The sequence below is a fragment of the Vanellus vanellus genome (genome assembly GCF_965231255.1).
Source record: "Vanellus vanellus genome assembly, chromosome: 18".
NCBI classification, from domain to species: domain Eukaryota; kingdom Metazoa; phylum Chordata; class Aves; order Charadriiformes; family Charadriidae; genus Vanellus; species Vanellus vanellus.
The window spans coordinates 12,237,713-12,264,289 of NC_138923.1; the positions used below are offsets into that span (position 1 = coordinate 12,237,713).

Here is a 26,577-nt window from a genome sequence, read left to right on the forward strand (position 1 = left end):
AATCATACTTCATTTTTTAATGAAGTATATAAAAGTGCAAGTACTTATCCTACAACTTGCCTCAAACAGGTGGATTTTAAGATTTCTCTCATCCATGTAAATTAATATTAAAAAATCTCAAATGGCTCTTTATGAAACATGGCAATGCTGGTTTTGTTCTCTTATCCATAACCCCCACCCTCCCCTCCAGCCCTTTTTATCTTCATAATTATATGCAACACATTAAACTTCTAAAATCAGTTCAGCTAAGAGAGAGGAGATATGGATTAGCAACCAGCTAAGATTTTGGAAATGGGTTTGCTCTAAAAGATGAAAAGGACAAAAGTCTGCTCAGCTATGAGGAACAGCTGCTGCCAATACAACTGTTTACCCTCTGACCTCTCCTCTGCCCAGTAAGTGAACAGTGCCAATTGTTTTCTTGTATTATATACTGTTTACAAGCCCTGAGTGGCATGAAAGGAATTAATAATTTAGCTCATGGAGCTGATGACCCTTATTGGGGTACCCCTGTTTGCTGAGCAGAAATCAGAGCAAAAAGCTCCCTTGAAGCCACAGGGTTTCTTTAAGAGTTTTTCACTTTACAGCCTAATTGGCCACCATAACATAAATCAATTATTTCTCCTGTTTTAAGCAACAATGCTACCTATTCTCAGCCACTCGATTTCTAACTTCCCTTGTATCAAGCCAGGCCTTGTTCTTTGACTTTTACAACTGTCTAGTAAACACGATGGCAAGGACAGCTTGGAGAACTTTGCAGGATTAGGAACATTTGGAAACACTACCAAAAAGAGGTTATGCTATTTTGAACTTCTCCTGACCTTTGACTGCCCTTGTCCCTGTTTATGCTAATTGAAGGGGTATATGGGCTACTCCTAGAAATGAACTTAGCCTGAACCTGTGACATAGCATTGGACTTTGAAGATATCGGTGCATGAGTTTTGGTACCCCCTCCCCAGAGGTTGTCACCTTACATGCAGAAGAGTACAACAGGTAAAACACGGCACCCTGACCAAATGCAGGGATATGCGAGATCAGAACGAGCAGAACGTGCTGAGTGAGCGAGTTGCATCTTCTTCCACTGCTTCTGCCCAGCTGCTAGCCTGCGGAAGATCAATCACACACATGGATCTCTCTGGTAAAGATGCAGTGTGGTTTGTGAGGTTGCAAGCAGAAGGACATTTGCATTGTAAAAATCTCAGTAAGTTGGATAACATCTTAGTAAAGACTTTCTGAAATATGCATGCTAAAAATAGGATTCTTGACCTTGGAAAAATGCAGATAATGTAACATAGGATTATAGACTTCTCTCTCCAAAAGCTGAAACTGAGGCATCAGAACTTTTAGGTAAGAGATGGCAACGCCATCCCCAAGACCTTTCAGTATAATTATACTTTTATTATCATTGAATAATTCAGGTTGGAAGGCATCTCTGGAGCTCATCTAGTTGAGCCTTGCACTGGAAGCAGACCCAGTTTCACGGCTGGATCAGCTTTCTCAGGGTCTGTTCACTCAAGCTGTGAAAGTCTCCAAGGGTGGAGACTCCATGGCCTCTCTGGACGCCTGTTCCAGTGCTGCATCACTTCCACTAAGTTCTTATACACACCCACCTCCAGCTGTTCAGTAGGATTTTCCTTTGTGGCAACTCAAGATCATTGTATTGGCCTTTCGCCATGTACCTTTGAAGAGCCTGGCTCCATTTTTTCCCTATAGCCGTTTTTAAAGAACTGGAAGACTGCTGGTTAATCCCTACTTAGCCTCCTCTTCTCCAAGCTAAACACGTTCCCTCAGCCTGTTCACATGAGTCATGCCTTCCAGCCCCCAACTGTCTCAGCAGCTCTCCAGTGGACTTACTCAGTTCAACCTGTCTTGAACTGCACAGAGTATTCCAGTTTGACTCCGCCATTTCCCAGAGCGGAATAAGCACCCGCCTCGACCTGCTGGCTACAGACCAGCCAGCACGCAATGAGCTGTCATCACCACAAGCACACCCTACTGATGCACAGCCATGAGGTTCACCAGGACCTCCTGCAGAGCTGCTCCCCAGCCTGTACCGTTGCATGGGGTTATTAAATTCTAGATGCAGGGCTTGACATTTGTCTCTGTTTAACTCTGAGGTTTCAATCAGCCCTCTTCTCCAGGTTGAGGTCCTTCTGAATAGCAGCTGTATCAATCTGGTGCCATCTACAAGTCTGACGAGTGTACTCCATCCCATCATCCAGATGGTTGATGAGATTGCTAAGTAGTATTGGCCCCAATATTGACTCCCAAGGACAACCTCTGAATAACTGGCCGCCGGTTGGTCTTCAAACTCTTGACTGTTACCCTTTGAACCAGATAGCATAGTTAGATTTTCACCCGCATTTGTCTTGTAGCCCAGACTGGCTACAAGGGTGATATCGGAGACTGCATCAAAAGCCTTGCTGAAGGTTAATGACAAAACTGCTCTCTCCTCATTCAGGGATCCAGACATTTCATCACAGAACGAATGATGTTGGTCGGGCATGATCTCCCCTTAGTAAACCCATGGTGAACGCTCCCGATTACCTTCCTGTCCCCTTCAAGTGGCTGGAAACAGCTTTCCGGAGGATTTGCTCCATACTCTTCCCAGGGACCGAGCTGAGGCCGGCCAGCCTGCAGTTCCCCAGATCAGCTACTATTCAGCAGAGCTGAGTTAAAGGTGATTCATTATCCCTTATCAGCTAAATTTTACTATACAGAGACATTCCTCCCCTTTCCCCTACATCAGGCAGGGCTTCTTGTCTCACCTCAGCACTGAGAACACACACTGTTTGGAAAGAGGAGTGGGAAGTAAGGTCACCTCATGATAAATATTTTGAATTGTTTTTATTCACATGGAAAACAATCACAGCTCCTGCTTACCAACTTAACTGAAAGGAAACATTCACAGCAGTTTAGTGTCCCGCACACTTAAAGAGCTATACCTGCACTGTATTCCTCAATAAACACTATACAGACATTGTTATTTCAAATGCCTGTTTACATTCCAGTAAAATTCTGTCGGCATGGTATCTGATTTATTGATGCCATCAAAAGTCACAGGATTCCTGAAATGCCTCCTGAGACACAGAAATCAAAGTAGAAAGGAGATGCGTGTTGCAGTGGTATCAGCTTCACCACATAGGCTATGGGCTGGATCTCCAGAAGCCGTCTGCATTTTCTGAACCAGAGCGCGCTGTCCTTCTTGAGAACTGAGCACCGCTGCTGCACCAGGAGGTTTAGTGGGCTCTTCCGTAAAATGGGGTGGTGCAGATGGAAGTGCTCAGAGCCACCACCTGGGAACAGCGAGGTTCATTAGGGCTGCTCTCAGCCCACTGCAACAGCCAACTCATTCCTCTAGAAGGGATTCATATACATTTTGCATCTTATTTTAAACTTTTAGGGTACGGGCAGGGAAAAGTCTGTCCATACTTGAGAAGCAAAGCTTTGAGAAAAATACTTATAATAGTGAAAGCAGCCTCCAGGCACATCCTAAATGAGAAGTGACATTCAGTCACTCAGTGCAAGCCATGACAACAGCTCCATGAGGTGCACTGAGTATTCATTCAAAGGGGACTGAAACTACAATAATCAAGCCTAAAATCATGTCTTACCAAAACACCTCGTTTCTTTGCCTGTAAACCGAGATTCGTGTTAATCTTTCTCCACAGATCAATACTGAAATGTTTTGCAGTCCTTTGGTGACATTTCCTTTCACTTTCAAAGCATTTCATTCACAACTAAAATTACATGTTCTGAAATACTAAACAATTCCTGAAGAAGCCGAGCTTTTAAGCGCTGAGGCAGCTCACCAGTACAGCAGTGCGTGTGCACATGCAATTAGCACAGACAAACGAGGATTTCAGAATACAGTATTTCCCTTATTCAGAAAGCTCATCTGTTTTTAAAAGTCACTCTATCTTGACTTGTGGACAAAAAAAAAACTATAAAATGAAGTAATAACCAATAGTTAAAATTATATTCAGTTGAAATTGCATTTTTAATTTGAATTCATAGCTTCAGTTTGCAGTCTGTTTACATTGCATCTGCCTTCTCTTTAAGAACCTCCTGATATCCAAGATACTCTCTCTGCAGCTGTAACTCAGTGTAATTACTCGCAATCTTTTTGATAAGCTGAATAGGCCAAGACTATCAGGCTGCCTCAATCTTTTTGGGCAATTCCCAATATTTCAAGAGATCAGCATGGGGATTGTATGCAGCATTATAGTATCAGCATTCCAATGCAGCACTGTCAGTATTAGATAGGCACCAAACATAAAAGCCCTATTTTCCATTTCCAAAGGACCACATTACTGCTTTTTGCTACTTCGGTGCAGCAGCAGGCACTTATTCAAATACCTCTGCCTGTTGCGCAGCCAGCGCTTCGCAGCATGCGAAGCCCCATTCCACAGGCATGCTGGCTTCGTCCCTAGACGTCTTGCATCTTCTATGCCGGGAGTACGTTTTGGTTGAAGAGGATATGGCCTGCCCAGCAGCCCAGACTACTCCAATATTGAAAGATCAATTGCCTAATCATTCCATAAATCTGTAGTAATTCTCTATTTACTTTTTGATTACTGATAAAGTGTTGGCCAACATACTACTACAGCAAGATCTGTCTGTTGAGTCCACTAGAATTACCTACATTAAAATACAGAATTAGCTGGTACTATACAAGAGTAGAGATACCACTGGTATTTTTAAGAGTTAACATCAACCCAGATTAACACGCATCTATTGATAAATAATAGCGCATACAGAATACACCAGAAATCATGTTGCAAATTAGCCAGTGTTCCCAAAGGTGAGTGGTTCTAGATGCCGCCCTGTGCATCAGGCTAGAAACACTACTGTAAACGGAGCTTTTTATCACAATGCAAGTAACATGCCCTTTTCATTCAACAGCTAGTACACGAATGGCACTAAACCCGGGATCCTGGAGAAGCACAGATATGAGTCTGAAAACAGCTTTTTTCCCCCTAACCTCAAGGTTAATGATTTAACAGCATTTATCTTCACATTTTAATTAGTGGAGATAGTATTATAGCTTCTAATGCTAATGGACTTCAGCAGCACACCACCAGTGCCTACGAGGCCTGGGCTGGCTGCGCTGGCCTGGAAACGAGAAGACTAACTAGTACTTACTAGTGGATGCATCGTGCTCTGGGGGAGGATCTCGACAGAATCCTAGAATGTGAAAAATAGGTGTAAGCACTACACATTGAAACAAGTTTCCTCATTGTTACCACACATAGAAAGACCGACTTGTACAAATCAACCACTGAATGTATAATCAACGTTGAACAGCATTAGAGGGGAAAAAGCTCTACAGCTGCCTAGGTACAGGACATTCCTAAGACTCAGGGGTGAAATGAGCTGGTCGGGTTGCAGCAAATAAGCTCACTGTCATATAAAAGCTCCTCTTGGCATTCTGTATTTAAATCTACAAGTCTTATAGCTCAGCACACAGAAGTGACAGGTTTTAGAAATACAATATATTCTGCATGGTATAAATCAATCACCAGAGCTGTAGCTCTCACTGCACATCACATGAGAGGACCAAATCAATGAATGAACTTAACGTTTAATTTGTCGGTGTGGGTATAGCAGTGGTTGTTGCTCTTTCATTTTTGTGAGGTCTTAATTTCCTACAGGCCACCTGAAAGTGTTTTGTGGCTCATACTGCAACAAATGACCTGTCCTTCAGAGGCAGAGGGGTCAGCACGGAGCCTCCGTGCCTGTGGGATGCCCAGTGACCGGGGCAGGCACTCCCGGGCTGGGACGATGCTGCCGTGGGCACAGGCACTCTGCTCTGTAGCAGATCTGAGGCGGCACCGCACACCACAGCTCATCTGAGCACCGCTCGGTTGGACCAGCACAAACCCTACACTTCTCCCTGAAAACAGCTACAAAAACAGCCGGCACACTGCAACTTTACAGTCACCTGGACCAGAGAGCAGGCACAGCTTGCCACAACCATGCTGCCTGCTATGGAATATGAGAGTTTTATGCTCTGTTAAAAGTGTTTTTCTTCCTGTATTGATTCAAGCAGCTCGCTCAGTGATCTTCAGCCTTCCAGTCTCATTGACTGCTTCCTTTCAGCCCTACCAACACCACTACTTTGGGGTTGGTTGGAGTGAAAAGCTTACATTAAACACTTGGCCTCCCAGGGACAGGGATTACATACAGGCAAGAATCAAGGGAAATTTGATTCTCTCCCCACCTACCTCTCTGCCTACCATGTTTGCAAACCCTATTAGCTCCTACTGTTTTCAATTCCAGAAACACTTCCCTTTCTCTTTGGGGCTCATTCCAGCCACATCTGTCTACTGCTATAATCTCATTTTGCAGGATGCCATGTCTCTTAGTAGCTTTCAGTTGTGGTAACACACATCTAAGTATCTTAAAAAGTACATCAGAAAGTGTTCCACAACTATAAAGTATTCTTCTGAAGGGAAGCATCATTCCTAACATTTGGATATTTGTGGATATTTGTCTCCGCTTGTACTAGGAAGTTACCTTAAATACAGAAAAAATACCAGCACTTTTAAACAAAGTCCCCATTCTCAATGGGAAAATTGTTCTGGAGTGAATTTAGTATACATAGTTGCTCTGAAAAGGCATCTGAAGTTTTAATTCTAGATTAATCTAACTTCATTAAAATAATACAGGACTTCATGTTTTGCTGATTTCCATAAAAAGGCAGTGTACAATTTGCTTTTTTTAATCTTGCATTTTCCGCTTAAAGGAATTACCTCCTCCGCACACATCCCCAGATGCCTGTACAGAGGGAGATGAGCGAGTGTATCGGTATTTCCCCTTCTGTACATGCACACAACTTGTTCACCATCCGCTTCAGGCAAGGAAGACCCTGCTTGTGAGCACATGGCCTCTGCCAACCCTCCCCGATGGCCAGCACTGTCCCCCCAGCGGTCCTCCCCAGGTCTCCACCACCACCCAGAGCCCCCCAGGGCCAGCAGACCCCCCCGACAGCGAACAGGACCATACAGCCACAGGAGAGCGCAGCGGGCCCAAAGCTGGAGCATACACACGTCACCGGTGAGCCACTTAACAGCAAGCCATGCCTGAAGCCGAGGAGCTGCCGCCTGTGCTCTCTGCCGAGAGCCTCGACCTGCTAAAGCACGAAACAAGCACTACAGAAGGCCAGTTATTTCAACGGGCTGTGAATTAAATTAAAAGAAGTCAGGCAACATTTCATTTGAGGGGCAATTCAGGCTGATGCTAGTCTTGTGTGTGGGTGAGGAAAGAGATTCAGTACTTCACTGTGCATCTGCTGGGGATCATGCGAGCCTCCCAGCTACCTGACCTGCAGCACGCCCATCGGAAACGTTTCTCGGCGCAGGAAGAGGGCACTTCAGCTGATTAGACCCACAACCAATATTAACGTGCTTTTAAAGTCACAGCTTAATTTTTAGTCTCTGCAATAAGAAGCATCAAGGGGTTGTATTCCTGTTGCTCTGCAGGTGGATGCTGCAGTGTCCCTACAGCACAGCAATCCCTGCGAAGGTGTCACACAGCACTTCCCTTCGGACTGCTGCCTCTCGGTAAGGCCATGGCGTTAACGGGATGTGACCCACGGGGTCAGTCTTCGAGGCTTCAGACCAGACAGCCACCACAGGACAAGACACAGGCACAGCAATTAACTCCTATACATACACTCTCAAGAATATGTAGTCATACTTTGGTTCTTGACAGTATTCCCAGCCTTAAACAAGGAACAGAGCAAGTCACTGCAGACAACTGGCATAGTTTCAGTTCAGACATCTCCACCAAATTAATAAAAAGTATAAAAAAAAAAATCCATGAAACAAAGTGGCAGAGATAAGCACCCGGCAGCTCTGCCAGCTCCCAGCAGCTATTTGCATCCCGCCACTCACTCCGCTGCTGCTGCGGTGAGGTGGATGGAGGCTCTGTGCTCCCGCTGCCAGTCTCCGCAGGGCAGGAGTCCACCACAGCCCACGCTCACTCCGATATCATTCCTCTGGCAACTGTCTCACCAACACTTGACATCTTCATACTTACTAACCAGAGACTCTTGAGTTCTCACCTCATATGTTAATTAGAAAATCATCACTCAATCAGCCTACAAACACCCCCACCTGGGCACTCCCTGCTGTTCACCACCACCAGGTTTCACAGATGGTCGTGTTCTGCTTGGCCAGCGGCGTGGGGCACGGCTCGTCATTTGAGCACAAGCCTACTGCACCCCCACCCCAACCACAAACACTGGCCAAGCTTGAAAACATCTTACTCAACCCCCCAAAAAAATAATCTCAGTGTGAGTGTGACCTGATCTTCAGCGGACCGAGTAAGATGAGAACAGCTCGAGCACTGCCTGGGGCTCTGGAGAGGACTGAGGCACACAAGGCAAGCCAGGAGCACCTACAGCAGGAGCTTCCAGCACACTTAGTCAGCTCCACTCCAGGTCTTCCACTTAAAAATGGAGGGTTTGCACAAACTAAATTTAAGCTCTGGATACATAGGTGAATACAAACTTCCTAGACATAGGAAACAGAGAGGTATATACATTATGGCTTCCCCTTTAGCAGTTTATCATCTTACGAGCTACAGGATGTTATCCTCCTTACTGACAAATAGGACAACTTTTGCAAGAAAGTTTCAAAATTCCTAATAATCAAAGTTCTACCCAAAAAGCAATAGCTCAAGAAGAGTCTAAGAAAAAGGGTTTCAACATCATTTTAGACCAGACTAATGCTGAACTAAGCAAAAACCCCAAAGATACCACCAGCTACACAAGAAAGCTGCAGAGCTGGAAAAGTGCCCTTCCAGAGCAACAGCCCACAGTGACGGTACTCTCTTGACCATAGAGCTGAAGCTGTTTAAATTCATACACTTAGAGAATGACAAGTAACTCTGTACCTTCACTGACTATGAGAAAAAGCAGTTTGTTTTTTAAAAAGTTACTAAACATCCAGCTGGATTTCTCATTAAGTAGGGCAAGCCATTACAGTAAGTAACTAAAATTAAATTTCCAAGCAGTTCAGTGTGAGCATGCAGTTTTATTCTCTGGTTATTTTTTCTTTTTTTTTTTTTTTTTTTTTTTTTTTTGAGATGTACTTGCAGCCATTCCACATGGCCATTTTGCACCTCAGCTGCATTCTGATTATTTCTGATCTTCAGCATTCATCCAGAGCTGCCATGCCACATTTTGCTGAACAGCACGGAGCACAGCTGTACCCAGCCTCTTTTGCAATGGAGGAAAGTCATAAATTTACCTCAAGACAGCTTTAGATTCAAGGTCATTTCAAAGCTTTTAATTACTAACCAGGAATTTGGTATTTTGTCCTCAGCATTCAAGAGCTGCAATCTTATTCGTTACTAACTGTTGCACATGTGCATCACAGACAAACCATTTTCAATACCCGAGACAACAGTGGCACTGCGCTAGCCGGGCTGCCCGGCTCACCGCTGGCACCCGCCAGCCACATCCACATGCTCTGAGACTTCCTGCGTCCACTAAACCATCCCAGCGTGTCATTTAAAGATGTGTATTAAACACCAGGATTTGAAAAGCTTAAAAAAAAAAAAAGTACTCAAGAGTATTTCTGATGCAGTGTTTCTCAAGTTTAAAGGGTTAGAAATGCTCCTTCTCAGCAGATATAGGATGCACTGGAACAGTAACTGTTGGTCCAAAGGTGTTTTGCAGAATATAGCTGAGTGCCCAGAAAATGCACTTCATGTTTGACACAAATCACTAAAGTCCTGACTCGTCTTTTCCACGAAGACAGCGCAGAGGCAGCTGGCCGTCCCCCAGCCCCATGGCCGTGCCTGCTGAGGTGGGCTGCTCGTGGTTAGAGCCAGGCGGGGGCTCCCGCTTGGCTGTTCCCAGGCACGGGGGACCCCCAGGAGCCTCTGCCCCTGCCCACCCTCTGGCCATGCCCCAGGTCTCCCAGCCGGAGAAGCCCCACGATGGAGGGGGTACGCATAAGGCTCTCGCCACGGAGGCAAAACAGGCACTTTCTTTAAAGTTACAACATTTGTTTGAAGCTTCTGTAGCTATTGAAGTAGAAAAGGAAAACAGACTTGAACAACACAGCCGCATTTGTGCCACCACCCCTCCCACTAACCGCACATTAAAGCGGAGAGCAGCACCAGATCCACCCGCACGGCTAGCAATGCCTCGGCCACGGCTACCCAGGCCATGGCTACCCCGGCCACGCTCAGACCTGGCACCAGCATAACACTAAGCCAGAGCTCACTGGGGCCATCAGCTCAATGCCTCTTATTTCCTACGAGGCATGCGAGAAATGTTTTCCTGGTGAAGGAATTCTAGCAATCTACTTGCCAATTATTTTGCCATAAATATTATGGCAATTCTTATGTAACAGCTATTGCAGAGGTTCCCATAGAAAGAACAAGGTTATAAACAACTCCCTTGTTCCAATTTATAGCACCTTACTAGAAAAATAACACCTATCCACTTGCTGCAATGAAATACCCTACAGATATTGCCAACTACTGTTTAGTCATTATTGGGCAGCCTATATATCTATGTTGGGAGTGGGGTATTAAATGCAAGTTAAAGGTAAAAAAGACGATGAGCATCCAGAGGTGCATTTCTTCCCCAGTATCAGTCTGCAATACAAGCTATTTCAAAGTTAAGTTATTTCATGAAGAAAGTGCAACATTTTAAAATTCTGATCCTCTAGAAAAACCAGCATGCTGCTGTACTCGCCACCTATCAAACACGGCAGTTTGGGAACAGGAGACGAAACCTTCACCTATCAGATACAGAAAGGTAAAGAAAAAAACTCTCAATGCAAAACATAGCTCAATTTCATCACTGGAAACAAAATCTTTAGTTCAAGCTTAGATTGCATATACAACATTAAACCCTTTTCTTCACCAATTGTCTTTTACAAAGACGGAGTCCTTTACACCAGGGGTATAAGTTACTACTTGTGAATAAGCACAAACACAACACTTTTACTCTGTCAACATGAAGGACCATTTTTGGTAGGGCCAGTGATCCCCGTTTCCCACATTGTGTGATTGATTACGCTCTGCCCCTTAGAAGAGTTGATTGGTTTCCTGGTGCCAGGAAAATGATTGATGAATATTTGGAGGTATGGGCCTCTCTTCCTGCTGGGTGTCCTTTTCACATGTCTCCAATGGGCCTGGGGATTTTTTTCAAGACTAGGAAGTGTCATTTTTATGGATATCATCCTGCGATAGGGATGGTTCACTGAGCAGAGGCGCTATGTAAATCAAAGTGAAATACTAAAGGTCAGCTCAAGTGTTAAGGTGACGGACCCATACAGCACGTATCAGGTAAGCAGGAAAAGAGAAGAAAAGCTTCACAAAGCCGGCAAGCGAAGCAGGAGGCACCAACTGCACTGTTAGCTTGCTACTGCAAATTGGTAGGAGCAAGCTATTGCACTACCGCAACAAATCTGGAATACTCCCACAAATAAGGTATAGTCATACACAAAGATCATTAAAACCAAATCCTTTTAGCACCCAAACCACGCAGTCAGTGTGGGCTGAGCAAAGCAGCCGCAGCCCCTGCTGAACTCGCACCCAGGGCTAACTCAGGCAAAAGCCCACCTTAAATCACACCCTGAGCTTACATTCTACTGCAAAGTAAGCCAAGACCTCAGTGGGGACTGTTACACACCTTAAACCAAAGTTTAAGAGTACACCTGCTACCAGGTTCATTAACAGTACAAGGAATCCACCACGCTGACCTGAGCACAACGTACCTGGAAACACGTACCACCACTGCAATTCCTATCTCCTGCAGGAATAGCTGATGGGGTCTTATAAGCTAAGAGAATTCTGAGATTTAGTCCCAAGGGCTTCACAATTACAGATTATATTTCCATGAAAAACATTTAAGGTTTCCATCAAATTTCAGCAGAGAGGCATCTCCTGACAAGGACGTGACAGCAGTTTGTAGTCACCCCTGCATTAGAGTCTCAGGGAATTTTTATCAGGGTTTTTGCCTGAAAGATGACGTAAAAAAATTAATCCTCCACACTGACCAGACATTTCTCTAGGTTTAAATTTCACTACCTATACATCACTGGGATGATTAGGCAACGGAAAGTAGAGAGGTAGCTTATGCTCTCTGAAGGACACGGGGTCCACCCTTTGTACATGAAACCTCCTTATCGAAGGGCTGGTGTAGAATTAAGATACACCAGACATACACTGCTTTCCAGATAAGTTATTGGCAATCATTTGCCAATAAAGAACTTTGCCAAAGCTAGCCTATGGGTGGTGTATTTCCTCTTTCTAACAAACCTGTACAGAATCATTTTTATCAACATATAAAATCTGGAAGTCTTCTAATTGGGTAATTAGAACTGTAATAATTAAGACTAAAGCTAAACCTCGAAGGGTCCTCTTGTCCCCCAACTTCCCTTTCTCAATTAACTCCACAAAGTGATAACCACACCAGCTTAAAGGCTAAAAAAAGGAAAGGATCAAAAGGCTAGTTTAATACAGCTGGAGGGGAAGAATGCATTTCAGCTCACCAGCAACCATCTGATGAAACCCTGGGCCAATTCTTTATGTAAATGACTTAATTAGAATTACCAGATTACACTGCTGAAGGCCTTATTTAAATAGGCAGTTTATCAACAGGATAAACTGCGCTCTCATTCTCAGTGAATGCTAGTGTAAATGCATTTGTTCAAAGCTACCACTATGTAAGTTTCCCCCATCAAAAAAAAAAAAAAGACATCACAAATGACTTGCCAGAGACAGGACGGAAAGATTACTATTACTTCCCAACAATCAAGAAATAGTGTCCTAGATGGAAAAGTTCCCTCATTTTCTATGATACAATATCTTTATACTGTTTTATAGCAAAGCAAGGAAAAAAATCCTGTTGTTGCAGTGTCACATCACACACCGCATCTGCTGAACACACATTGCTAGTCCTGTTTTTAGTACAAAAAGGCATGCATAAACCCATTTTCCTGATTAATGATCTACAGAAGCCATCAATACCGAATTCCAACTTTACACCAAGAGGTATTTTTCCACCTTACCATCAAATCATAACAAAGAAATTAAGTTCTTCCTAAATTACATGTCTTTTATTTCCCCATCAGAGACCCAAGCTCAGAATTCTATTATTTATTATTGTCTATTATTATTTACAGAAGCGAGAGCCATCCACATGCAACAGGCCAATACTGAGTCAGAGTAACACTGTAGCTTCTTGTTTATTCAGACATTTGCCTTTAGCAGCATTGCCATTCAACAACTCGATTTGTTTTTCTTCCTAAATCTTCAAAGAAATGTTTATAGCAAGTAAACTAAGAGCTAACTATATCAATGAAATAGTCTTTGTTAAGCAAAGGCTTATCTCATCAGATGCAAAGCAATCAAGCATAAAGAACCACTAAAAATGTCAGTGTGTGCCAGTAAAGTTTGAGAGCGCTGTGGAAAAGGGAAGGGATGCAAGCAGTGGCATTTTTCTTTGAAAACCTTAGGTTCTCTGTGTTCTTACAACTTTCCTCTTCTCTCTGGTATGAGATTCATCCAGATTAGTAATCTACCTACCTGAAACTCCGAAAATTTTAAGGGAACGCAAAATTCAAGTAGTTTCCTGATACTTACATCTGTCTCCCAAGACCATAATCACACAACAGGGTCCAAGTTACCTTAATTCTAGATAACCTGCTTTACCGCTATTTCAGTTAAAACAAAATAATGAAAATGGTGTAAAAGCCATCATGTTTCATTCACAAAGGAAAAACATGCCAACTGAAGCATTAGGAAACTGGTCTTAAATAGGACCCTGTTGAGAAATAATTGCTAGTAGTGCAGGAAAAATGAATGTCCTAGTTAAATGATTTTTAAAAAGAATTCACTTTACTCATCGCCATTGACTTGCTCAATGACAAAATGTGTTTCTTACACAGAAGGGGATGTACTCAAATTGATGAGGGAAAACCATCATCTTATATTCTAAGAATGCCAAATGCCCCCTCAAATAACAAGGCTGTAATTTACCGTAACTGCTGAAATGAAATCATGTAACTGCATTTCAAAGTTATTCCGATGCCAATAAACTTGCAGCAGTTTACTTGGAGTTAACACAGAAGCCACATGCAGAGCTTAAGTTCATTAATGATTTTAACATAGCCACCAAGAATACAATCCTACTTTTATATACGTATCTATATCTCTCTCTCCTGTGTATCTATATATATGCATCATACAATTTTAATTGTTTCCATGAAGACTGAAGATGCTGTACCTCACGGAATCAAAAGTGCTATGAATCTTCCTTAAAACCAGGAAAGGTTAAAACTCTTCATTTTCCATTACCATTTGCAGATATTTTATAAGCCAACAAAGTAAGAAGCCAATCTGCTCCTCCCTCAGCTGCTGTAGGCTTTAGAAAGACCGAAGGTCAAGCAATGTCTCAACACCCTGCCAGTATTTCACATTTTTTTAAGGCAAAGTAGTAAAAGGTCGTTACATCATCCATTGAAAAGACTTAACTGCAACCACAGGTACAGCATCTATCACATGAAACAGCTGTGCAAGGCACACAACTAATTCTTTAATCTGATGAATCAAAGAGACATTTGCCCCAAATGCCACATTTCTGTGGGAAAAATAGTAAATGCAGATAAAGTATTAATATTGTTGCATTATTAAGGACACCAAAGGAAGAGGCGCTTCCCAAATTAAGGCAGAAAGTTAAAAAAATTAAGGATGAAAAGTATCTTTCATCCAACTGGACATCTAATTAAGAGAGTAATAAAGTGCTTCTAGCAGCCTCACAAAGGGATAAAATTCAAAATGACATTTCAGGGTAATTACAGACATACCCATTTCTGCAATTGCCAGCGCGGTGGATGTTTTGGTAGGGTTGCATGTAGCAACCGCCAGTGACGGTGCCTGATAAGGAGCCGCTTTTGTCCCAGCAAACCCTTTGTAGAAAGGAGCACCTTGAGATGGTAAAATGCAATTGTAAACCATAAAAATTGGCAGAGACATTCAAGTGCAGATGCGGCATCTGCATATGGAAGTGTAAAAGGTCCCAAATGGTGCCCATAAACCCACCGGCAGCGCGGCCAGGCAGCGGCAGCGCGGATCAAACGAACGCCCGGTGCGGGCCGAGCGCCCGGTGCCGGCGGGGGAGCGGGAGGGGGACACCGAGCGGGGCCGCACGGGAGGCGGCAAACCGGGGGGGAGGAGTGTCAGCGGCGCTGCCCCGGACCGCCCCGCGCCCGGACGGAGGCGGCGGCGGCTTCCAGTAGTGGCAACACAGGAGATTTACATGGAAAAAAAAAAAAAAAACAAACAACAAAAATCTCCCTTTTTTTTTTTTGAAAGAGCAGGGAACACCGGGATTTCGGCAGAACACTCGTTACGAGCGGGGAACCCCCCGCCCGCCCCGTCCCGCTGCTCTCCGCGGAGCGGCCCGTCCCGCCGGGACCCTGACAGCGGGTGGGAGGGGGGGGAAGGGGGCGGACAGGGCGGCTCTCCGCGGGCAGCACGCGCTGCCCGCCGCGGCCCTTTGTTGTGCCCCGCGGCCGCGGAAAGTTACGGCCACCGGCAACCCCCGCGGCGCCGCACCCGGCGGGGGGCGGCCGAGAGGTGGCAGGCGGAGCTCCCCGGTAAGGCGTCCCAGCGCGTTAGCGGCCCGGTAGGGCCCGCACCACACAGCCCCCCCCCCCCCCCCCCCCCCGCCGGCCCTGAGGGGCGCCCAGGCCGGACCCCGCGCTCCACTCACCGTTGCGAGGCGGCCCTTTAGAGGCGACGCGGGGTTCCGGGAGCTCTGCGGGCGGCTCCAGCTCCATGGCGGCGCCGGGGCCGGGGAGCGACTGGTTTTAGGGGCCCCGGCGGCCGCGCTGCCCCATGGCCGCTCAACGGGCGCTGCTGACAGCCAGAGCCGCCGCCGCCGCCGCCACTGCGGCCGCCGCCACTGCGGCCGCCGCGCTCGGGCCGGGGCCGGGCCGCCCCGCCCACCCGCGGGGCACGACGGGAAGCGTAGTCCTCCAGCCCCGCCCGGATGTACTCGCGGGGGCGCCACGCCCACGCCTGGCCCCGCCCCCTCTCCCGCGCGGCCCCGCCCTCCCCCTTCGCGGCCCCGCCCCCGCCCGGTCCTCGCCGGTCCCGCGGGCACCGTCCGGCGACAGGCTGGGACCGGGCGGGGGCGGGGCCGCGCCCAGCTCCTCTGGGGCTCCCCCGAACCGGTGTACCGGCGGGGCACTAGGGGGCACCCGCCGCCCGAGCCCGCAGCGCTGCAGGTGCCCCCGGGAGAGGGAAAACCGGGCAGCCCCCGGGGAAGAGGCAGACGGAGGGTACCCGCCTCGATAGAGGAGGGGATCGGCAACCCGGGAAAAGGGCACCGGGCGGTCCGGGAAGGCAGCGGGCAGATCCGTGCAGCCCGCCGTACCGGACAGCCCCGTCCGGACCGGCAGAAAGTCCCGGTGTGAGGAAAACCCGCACGGCCCCGGGGCGGGACCGCACCGCCCACGCCGCCGCGGCGCCGCTCCTGTGGCCGGTGCCTCCGCCGGGACGGGCCGGGGCGGGGCGGGCCGGGACGGGCGGGCGGGCGGCTCCTCCCCGCCGCCGGGCCGGGCCGGGCGGAACGGGCGCTCGGTGCGGGCGCTCGGCGCCGTTCTCGCCATGCGGGCGCTGCTGCTGCCGGCGCTGCTGCTGCTGCCGGCGCTGACCGCGGCGCGCGGCCCCGCCACGGTAAGCACCCACCGGACCGGCACCGGGATCAGGGCTGGCGTCGGGGCGGGCGGTGTCGGTCCGGAGGCCCCAGCGGCGGCAGCGGTCGCTGCTGTGCCCGGGCGGGCTCCGGGGGGTCCCAAGGCCCGGTGGTGCCCTCCACCCCCCTTCCGCCGCCTCCGGCCGCACCGACACAGGCAGCGAGGGGAGCGGGCGGCGGGAGCCCGGCACCGGCACCGCAACCTGCGCCGGGGCCGAGGACCGTGTCCCCGGGCCGCTCTGACGGGCAGAGACGGCGTTTTCCTGCGGGAGCGGATCTGGGGGCAGCGACGGCGGGGACCCCCGCGCCCCCCGGCTCCGAGGCGGGGGATGTTCCCCGGGAAGGGCCGGTGCGGTTCGGGGTTGGGGCCGCCTTCGCTGCGGGGGTTCGGCGGAGGGAACGCGTCGGGCTGCGAGCCCGCTTGGGGGGCCGGAGGGTGCGCGAAGCCCCGCGGGGCCCGGGTGGGCGCTGCAGTTAGCGCCTTCGGGCCAGAGAAACAGCCCCGGCACCGCTCCCCACGCCGAGCAGCGCCGGAGCGGGGCACGGCAGCGTGGGGGAACCGGGGTTTCGCGTGGATCCAAGAGCCCTCGGTTCCCCGGCTGCTGTCCCGCGGGGTCTGGGTCCACAGCCGGGACATGGGGACCAGCGCGGGAGCTGGTGGGAGCAGCCCCTGGGGAGGAAGGGCGCTGATGCCAGGATCACCAAAGCGTTAAAAAGCCAAGATTTTCCAAGTCATTTGGTGGAACGAGATGAAAACGCAGCTGTTGTTGGCAAGGGTTGGCTTGGGAGGGGTGTCAGGGCGAGCCCTGCGCTGCGCTTCCCCGAAGGGTTTCAGGGGTGATGCTGTCTGAAGGACCCCAGGATCCGCAGCCCAGGGACCCCCACAGTGCTGTCACCACCTCCCGCCCACCCTCCCTCCTCGCAGGTGCTGCCCGCTGCATTTGAAGGTATTGTCTCAGTTCTTGCTGTTTGGATGAGATCCCATCAGTGGACATTCGTGTGCCACACAAGCAGTTTGTATGGTTGTGTCCCCGTGACTGGCACGGGACACGCGAGCGGTGCCAGCACCCGGGGCCTGGCCGCCATCAGCCACGGCTGCCTCTGCCAGCCCCGCTCTGCCTCGGCTCCCCATGCTGCAGAACGTGTTTAACATGTTGTGCCAAGCCAGGGAGGAGGAGGAAGAGGAGGGTGACATGGTTTCCCTCCTGTGACAGAGACATGCTTTCCAGCAGTGTGCGAGAGGCGTGCAGCGCAGCAGCATGCTTATCAACACAGCGTGTTTTCCTCCGAGACGAGTCCTCTGGCAGCAATCAAAGGACAGCTTAAAAGCTGGCCAAGGTTCATTGTCAAAGGTCCCGCTTTCTCCAAATAATGGCACAAACTCCGTGCTCACATGGACACTCTTGCAAGAGGTCCCAGAAACCAGACAGTGCTGGGAAAATTATCCAGCTCATAAAACTGGGGGTGAGGAAACCCCCAGCAAAGAGCGCGGATGCTCTCCCACGCCAGCTGTGGGTGCGCAGCCCCGCTGTGGAGCTGGGATGTGGCTCCAGAGGAGGGGCAGCACCCACCTACCTTCCCCCAGGGCTGGGCTCTGCAGCGAGCGGGGGGATTCAGGGAAAGAACCACCTGGAGACCCCGTGGGGCTGCAGCAGCCCCCGTGCAGGTTTCTTAGGGGACTGTCAGATTCCTGCCCTGAGCAGCCAGAGCAGCATGCCGACCTTCGGCAGGGGCTGCCTCGTGCCCCCGTGTTCCAACCCACCCACACGCTGTCGGGGAGCGGGTCCCCTGTGTGCTGGGGGGTGCAGGATGTCCCCACGGGGTCAGGACACAGCCGGGTGCAGGATGACAGTGGACGCCCGGTCGATGCACCGAGGAGCGGTGACCCTTGCAGAATGGACCGTGCGGGGGCCTTTTTTTTTTTTTAAGACTTCCTTGTTTATAGCCTTTTCTGTATAAATAGAACATACGGTTCCTGTTTAAGGAAGCTGCTTAAAAGGCAGAACGAGGTTTAATATTACTACCCCACATGAAGGCAGGCAGCTGCCCCGGCTGTGGCGCAGTGAGGTGCACGCGGCGCCCGGGAATGGGCAGTCAGTGTGCCCCCGGCCCCCAGCGCCCGCTCGCACCTCAACCCAAGGTGAGCGGATTTTCCTGTTGCTGTGTGGCTGTGAGACAAAAGCGGCTGCCGCGTGGCCCTGGGCCACTGGCTGCCCGTCTGCCCGCAAAGCTGCACCCTGCCCCGGCTGGGGGCTGGCGGCCGGGACGCGGGAGGGAAATGGCTTGAACTGGGAGGTCTCTGGGGAAGAGGTTCCCCATTGTGCCCTGGGGGAGGCTCGGTTTGTTGGGCCCCCCATGCACTGCACAGTGTAAACAGCCGCTGGCACGGCTGCTCCGGGCGCATTTGCTGCGCACGTCTCCAGCCCGCTCGCGCCCCACCTCAGCGGGACACGCAGGGCCTCCGCGCCGGCCGTGCCTCCCGCCGCAGCGCTGCCAAGGGCGGTGGGAGGGAACGCGCAGCCCGCGGCCGCCTGCTCCCACGGGAACGAGCTTCCAGCACAGGCAGCTGCAGCCCTTCCCAGCGGAAGGTGCAGAGGGCGGATGGGATCGCAGCGTGTCCCCGGGTGCCGGGCTGTGCCGCGGCGGTGGTAGCTTCACCAGTGGTTGGTGCTTGGGGTCTTGGTGGGAACAGGATACCCCAGGTGGGAACTCAAGTGGGGCTGCCATGGGGCACACAGGACCTCGTGCAGGGTTCCTGCAGGGATGCATGTGTACACCAGGAGCTCGTTCAGCGCCATGCACATGGAGGGACAGAGCTCGTGGCAGGGACAGCAGCCCAGCTGCGGGGCCGAGGAGCTGCCCGGGTGTGTGCGGAGGGGCCGGCAGCTCGCCATCGGGCTGGGAATTGTCCTGCCTGTTTGCACAAGCACCGGCATTGCCATGGGGAGGTCAGGGGGCCCAGGGAGGTGTGAGAGCCTGGAGAGTGGTGTTTGGGGAGGGGGTCCCGCTCCCCACCCCGCTGCTCCCTGCCGAGAGCCTGATTAGATCCTGTTCGATTTACAGCCCTCTGGGCCGCCTGGTGTTTTCCTCCCAGCCAGCGGGACCTTCCTTCGTTTCCCTTTGAAAGAAAGAGGCTTTTTTGAAATGCAAAATGCAGGAGGTTTTGCTGTGTCTTTAGGAAGGGAAGCCCCTGGCCCCGGGCGCGGGGAGCTGGGGGTCCCTGGGGGTCCCTGCCGCAGGGAAAGCCGGTGCCCGGGTGCCGCCAGCACATCAGCCAGGCTGGACACGGGCAGGATGGCGCCTGCGCAGCCGTGGGTGCTGCCCGCAGGCAGGACATCGTCCCTGTGGGCCTCTGGCCTTTCCCACGCCGCGCTGTGCTCTGGGGAGGGTGGGAGAGCCAGAGCTCATTTCCCAGCTCTGCCACCGTTCTGTTTCCCAGGGTGAGTCAGAGTCCCCACAGGCAGAGCCCTCTCCCTCCGGGGTCACTGCGCTGCCGCTCCCCTCTCTCCCACCCTCCCGGGTGCTCGGAGCAGGCACGTCCCCACACATGGGGCAGCCAGCACAGCCCGGCCATGCTCCCCACCAGCCCAGATGTCCCCCATGGGTGCACAGCTGGAGGCAGGGGGTGAGCGGGACACAGCTCCCCGTCCTGCCGGGCAGGCTGAGCTGCAGGCTTGTTCCCGAACACAATGGGGTTGGGGGGAGAACGGTTCCTTATCTGCAGAAACCAGCCGAAAAGCACCCTGGGCTCCATAGCGTGAGTCAGGGCCATGAGTGGAAACAAGGGAGTCCTTGAGCATGTGCCTCGGGCCATTGTGGGAGTCTGGAGGGGCCGAGCTCACCCCGAGGTGGCTGCGTGTCACCATGAACAACGGACCCTGTGTGGGCTCGGGGCTGTGGGCGCGGGGGGACAGAGGCGCTTCTGGGTCTCCTCGCCACCGTCCCTGCTCACTCGGGTCTTGCTGGCGGCTGGGAAACAGCTACAGAAATGAGACCAAAGTACCCGGGGCACAAAATGCTCTGGTGGCCACAGGGGTGAGCTGCCTGGGTTTCATCACTGTCACTCGGGTGCAGGGTGGTGGGACAGTGTGGTCTGGGCCAGACAGTGCCCCACGCTCTTCGGGGCATGGCCAGAAGCTCCAGGGGTGGTGGGAGACCTCTGGGCACCCAGCAGAGAGGGAGTCAGGTGTGATAGCTTGCTGGGGTCAGCAGGGCCCCATGGGACACCCGGGCAGGTCACCAGGCTCACTGGCCGCCCCACCACTGCGTGTCCCTGTAGGCACTGGGTGAGGTGGACCAGGTCCGGATGACCTCGGAGGGCTCCGACTGTCGCTGCAAGTGCATCCTGCGGCCGCTCAGCAAGGACGCCTGCAGCCGCGTCAGGAACGGCAGCATGCGGGTGGAGGACTTCTACACGGTGGAGACGGTGAGCTCAGGGGCCGATTGCAAGTGCTCCTGCACCGCCCCCCCCTCCTCGCTCAACCCCTGCGAGAACGAGTGGAAGATGGAGAAGCTGAAGAAGCAGGCGCCCGAGCTCTTCAAGGTATCTGCAGGCGTGGTGGGACCGTGGGCAGGGGGCCAGAGACCCCCTCCCTGTGTGCAGGAGCCCACACTCCCCGTCGCTGCCCCGGCAGGCCCCAGGGCAACGGAGCAGTGCGGTTCCTGTGCCCTGGCTGTGAGCGGGGATGGGGACATGTGGGGGCATCTGCAGTGGCCGCGTAGCCCTGCCCTGCGCCCCGTGCCCCAGCCCTGCGCCCCAGCCCTGCTCTCCCTCTGCAGCTGCAGTCCATGGTGGACCTGCTGGAGGGAACGCTCTACAGCATGGACCTGATGAAGGTGCACTCCTACATCAGCAAGGTGGTGGCCCAGATGAACACACTGGAGGAGGTGAGTGAGCTCTGGCAGGCACCGTCCCTGCAGTGTGCCCTGTCTGGCTGCTCGGGACCATCTGGGGGTGCCGTGGGCTCCCCGAGAGGGGCTCCACACCTCTCCTCTCCTCCAGACCATCAAGACCAACCTGAGCAGGGAGAACGACTTCATGAAGGAGAGCGTCCTGCACCTCACCAACCAGATGAGACGCTACGAGAACTACTCCGATATCATGATCAGCATCAAGAAGGAGATCTCCAACCTGGGCTACCAGCTGCTGCAGAAGGACGCTGCCGCTGTCCCCGAGAGCAAGGCACAGGTACCCCCAGGGCCCCAGCCCCTCGCAGGCACGGCCAGTGCCACTGGGCTTCCACCGTGGGGCAGAGCCGAGCTCCCCCGGGCTTGCGGTGGGTGCTGGCAGCTCCCACGAGTGCATGGGGGTGCACCGCGCCGGCTGCTGGGGGCTGGTGCCTGTGACGGGGATCCGGCACAGTGGTAGGAGGGGAGGGGAGGGGGTCTGACCAGGCTGTGCCTCCCAGGACACGGCGGGCGGCCGAGAGAAGGAGGCGGGACGGTACCCCAACGCCCGCAAGGCACTGGGGGACAGGGCAGCCCCCCGAGCGCCCAAGGAGAAGCAGCTGAAGCCCGAGAAGCCCAAAAAGGATAATGCGAAGGCCAGGGGGGGGTCGCAGCCCACACCCAAGCCCAAGCCATCGGCGCACCAGCAAACCGTGGTCCGGGGCATCACTTACTACAAGGCTGGGCAGGCGGGGGCGGCGGAGGGGCCGGCCGGCGGCCGCGGTGAGTTCCCGGGATGGGGCAGGGGTGTGGGGGGCTGGGGGCACCCTCCTGCTCGGCGGAGCAGAGGGCGAGGGGCTGCCCCCCCAGTGCACCGACCCCCCGGCTCGTCGCCCTGCAGAGAGCCCTGCGAGGGGGGGGGCTGTGCTGGAGCGGCAGGAGGAGAGAGGCCCCCCACCCCCCCGAGCCGAGGGGACCCCGGCCCAGGCCATTGCACGGGTAGAGACCACCGTGCCCAGCACCACGGCTGCGCCCAGCACCGCCCCGGTACCCCGCACCACCACCCGCAGCCCCCCCCCCACCGTCCTTGGGCAGGGGGCTGACAGCACCGGGGGCCCCGAAACACCAAACAGAGGTGGGTGAGCATGGGGGCTGGGGGGGCACCCGTGCCCCGGTGGTCCTGGCACCCATGGCCAGGCTGGGCCAGCAATAGTCCTGCCACGATGAAGGGCTTCCCTGCCCCATTAGAGGCAAGCTGCCTGGGGCAGGAGTAAGCCTTCCTTCTCCCCCTTCTCCTCCTCCTCCTCCATACCCAGTGAAGGAGGTGGAGTGTGAAGGCACCATCGAGTCGGTGGAGCCACCCACGGAGCACCACAGCTACGGGCGCAACGAGGGAGCCTGGATGAAGGACCCAGCAGCCAAGGATGACCGCATCTATGTCACCAACTACTACTACGGGAACAGCCTGGTGGAGTTCAGGAGCCTTGACAACTTCAAGCAGGGTGAGGGATGGCGGCTGAGCGGGCGCCGGGGCCCCGGCTCCTCCTGGGTGGGTGCCCAGCACCGTGCAGCCTCGGCTGTGCTGGGCCCTGGGGTGGTGGGCAGATGATGTGGACCTGCGCTGGGGAGCACCCATGGGGCAGCGAGGGGGACACAAGTCCCCTGCCACTGCTGGCTCGCTCGGGCCATCATGTGCAGGACCCCAGTGCCTCGAGGGGTCCCAACACCTCTCCCATGCACTCGCAGGCCGCTGGAGCAATCTCTACAAGCTGCCCTACAACTGGATCGGCACCGGGCATGTGGTATACCGGGGGGCCTTTTACTACAACCGTGCCTTCACCAAGAACATCATCAAGTACGACCTGAAGGAGCGGTACGTGGCGGGCTGGGCGCTGCTCCATGATGTGGTCTATGAGGACACGACGCCCTGGAAGTGGAAGGGCCACTCGGACATCGACTTTGCTGTGGATGAGAGCGGGCTCTGGGTCATCTACCCCTCCGTGGACTACGACTACTCGCAGCAGGAGGTGATCGTCCTGAGCCGCCTTGACCCCGGGGACCTCTCAGTGCGCAGAGAGACCACCTGGAAGACGGGGCTGAAGCGCAACGCCTACGGGAACTGCTTCATCATCTGCGGCATCCTCTATGCTGTGGACACCTACAGCCAGAAGGAAGGGCAGATCTCCTATGCCTTCGACACGCACACGGACACGGAGGCAGAGCTCCGGCTGCCTTTCCTCAACCAGTATGCCTTCACCACGCAGGTTGACTACAACCCCAAGGAAAAGGTGCTCTACGCCTGGGACAACGGCCATCAGATGACGTACGGGCTCCGCTTTGTGGTCTGAGCACCCAGCGAGGTCCCAGCTGCACCCCTGTGCCCGCCCTCCGCTGTGCCCGGCCGGGGCTCCCTGTCGGCAGCCTGGCCTCAGCGCCGCGGCCGGGCCAGAGCTGCGGCGAGAGCCTGGCTTCCACCCCACAGCCCTCTCCACCCGCCCTGCCCCAGTCACCTGCACCGCGCCTGCTGCATGGCGGGGCAGGGGGTGCAGGTAAACACAGCCCCCAGCAGACACCCCCATGACAACGTGGCCTCCGGGGCCATGGGGCTGCCCCACAGCTGGCAGCTCAGCCGGCATTTGCCTTCCTGGGGACACGGGAGAGGAGCCCAGCCCCGTGTCCCCACGGCACCGGAAGGCAGCCAGCTCTGTGCTGCCGGTGACATGGCAGCACCCGCCCTGCGCCACCACACTGAGCACCCACCCGCACTGCACCCAGCCTGAGCACCGCTCCCCGCACACCCCGCGTCACCGCATGCGTACCGTAACCGCCAGCTGCCAGCGGTGCGAGGGCCGTGACAGCTTGGTGCCGGCTGCTGGGCGCCGTGCCCTCCGCGGGATGGGCAGGCCCCCCTCGCTGCGGGGCAGGAGGAGCAGCTGCTGATTGCTATTTTAGGAGACGTGATTAAGATGCCTTTGCTTTAGCCGCTCATTAGCTTATTATTTAAATGCATTCACCAGAGCCGCCGGAGTCCCCTCTCCTGGCAGCGGGCACAGAGCAGCCTGCCCGCAGTGCCGGGGTGCCCTGCCTGCACTCCTGCCTGCACCCAGCGCCGGGCAGGGAGGAACGCGCACGGCCGGGGAGCCGGGGCCCTCCTGCTCTCCGCCGAAGGCAGGGTGAGGGGCTGGGAGCACTTGGCTTGGTTTTGGTCATTTTAGACGTGAACAGTATTAAAAAAATAACAGATGTGAAAGCGGGCTGCGTGCGCTGTCATTTCTCCCGCAGCCGGGTGAGGAGGAGCGGGCAGGGCGGGCGCTCGGCATCCCTGTCCCGTGGCCATGCATGCCCAGGGGTTGCTGGCACACACGGCTGCTGTTCATTGCACATCTGGCTGGCCCAGGGAGGGCACCCCACATCCCCCTGGCAGTGCTGTGGCTGTGCCCGCGGCTCCGGGCTGGGCTGCGCAGGGGCAGGGGACTCTCGAGCACAGACCCAGGGGAATGGGCCCTGCTGGGTCCTGGGGGAAAAGGGCATTCGGCATTCCCAGGGCTGAGCTGTGGCACGAGCAGCAGGAGCGGGAGCTGAGCCCCACTGCCGGGGAGAGCGGGAAGGGGAGAGGAGAGCAGCTGAGCGTGGGCATGGCGGGAGCAGCTGCCCTGACTCTGCTGCAAAATTTGGCAGGCATGGAGCTGCTGGGGGGCCCCGAGGGGTGAGAGCAGCCCACGCGGCCCGGCTCCTTCCCACTCCTGTCCGTATGTGCCAGGGCACCCACCCCTCGGCACCAGCAGCCCTGCACGCCAGCCGGGTGTCCTGCGGAGCTGCCACCGGGCAGCCAAGCCCGATCTGCCAGGATGCCGGCACGGCTGAAATGTTTCCTATTGAGAAGACCCAAAGCCAGTGCCGGGCACGGGGCAGCCTGGCATCCCCTGCCCCGGCCCCACATTGCACCCCAAAGCTCCCCGCACCGGCGGTGCGGTGCATCCCTCACTTGGCCGCACGTCCCCGCCACAAGAAAGGAGCTGGCTGACTTTTTCCCCCCGGCTGGGTCCCTGCCAGGCTTTTATCTACCGATCCACAGCAAATCCCTGTCCAAACAATACGGATTTCTGACATTTTTTTGTGGTAAAGCAAACTCCCAGCACATCTCTAATTCCAGGGCTTTGTTGTTCTTCGGCGGGGGCTGCCGTGGCTCTGCGCTGCCTCGCTGCGCCGGGCTGGCCTGCGGGACGCCCCTCTGCTCCCCTCGGGAAGAAAACACGGGGAAGGGAGTAATTAAACCCACGTGGCTGGAGGGCAGCGTCGCCTAATTGCAGCCGTGGGGCCTCCTGCAAAGGCGCCCCTCTGAGAGCATCCCCCTCGCTGCCGCTAACACCGTGATAACGAGAAGCTTTAATTATGCCCACATGACAGACATTTCATGAAATGCATTCTCCCCCCCCGACGGCTGCCTGGCCTTGCCCCCGAAACCTGCTGCCGCGTGCACCGGCGCAGCTGGGCTCCGCAGCCCCGTCCTGCCGCAGCCTGGGGGCAGCTGGGGAGGTGACACGGAGCGATGAGGGTGATGCGGGACAGTACAGGGTGATGCGGGGCAGTGCAGGACAGCGAGCCGGCGGCACTCTGCAGCCTCAAGAGTGTTTCTGGGCAGCGCGGGGTCACGCGGCGGCAGCACAGGCTGTAAAAGCTCCGGCACCCGTAAAAGCTGGGGCGCAGGCACAGTGAGAGCAGCCCCCAGCTCCCCACCGACCAAACACCAGCAGCGAGCAGAAACAAAGGGGCTTTTGTTTCCTGGTGGGGTTATTGTGCTGGGTCCTTCAGGCTTCCCAGACCCCCCTGCAACTCCATGCCTTTTTCTCAATCCAAAGTCACCCCGATCCCCTTTCTCTGCTGTGATATCTCGGGGAATCACACCTCAGGTCGGGTCCATGGAAATGCCCCTGAGTGCCCACTCCGACGCTCCCCGCCTG

At 53.9% G+C, this 26,577-nt stretch overlaps 2 protein-coding genes across 3 annotated transcripts in view; one reads left to right on the forward strand and one right to left on the reverse strand.

Moving 5' to 3' along the window:
- NR6A1 (nuclear receptor subfamily 6 group A member 1) overlaps positions 1–15,837 on the reverse strand; it is a gene marked incomplete at both ends in the record, with an annotated part of 91,416 nt that extends 75,579 nt beyond the window's left edge. The window contains 2 exons of one of the 2 annotated variants that reach the window (XM_082492583.1): positions 5,143–5,184; positions 15,743–15,837. In XM_082492583.1, coding sequence (XP_082348709.1) covers positions 5,143–5,184; positions 15,743–15,809 — 109 coding nt within the window. The remainder of the gene's footprint in view (positions 1–5,142; positions 5,185–15,742) is intronic. The other variant, XM_082492584.1, reaches the window with a different exon arrangement.
- Positions 15,838–16,595: 758 nt separating this feature from the next.
- Positions 16,596–24,860, forward strand: OLFML2A (olfactomedin like 2A). The gene is made up of 8 exons (XM_082492646.1): positions 16,596–16,710; positions 21,009–21,272; positions 21,509–21,616; positions 21,732–21,917; positions 22,138–22,399; positions 22,518–22,751; positions 22,933–23,118; positions 23,363–24,860. Exons 1-8 carry the CDS (start codon positions 16,642–16,644, stop codon positions 23,962–23,964), a joined length of 1,911 nt encoding a protein of 636 aa, XP_082348772.1. The 5' UTR covers positions 16,596–16,641; the 3' UTR covers positions 23,965–24,860.
- The last annotated feature ends 1,717 nt before the right edge of the window (positions 24,861–26,577 follow it).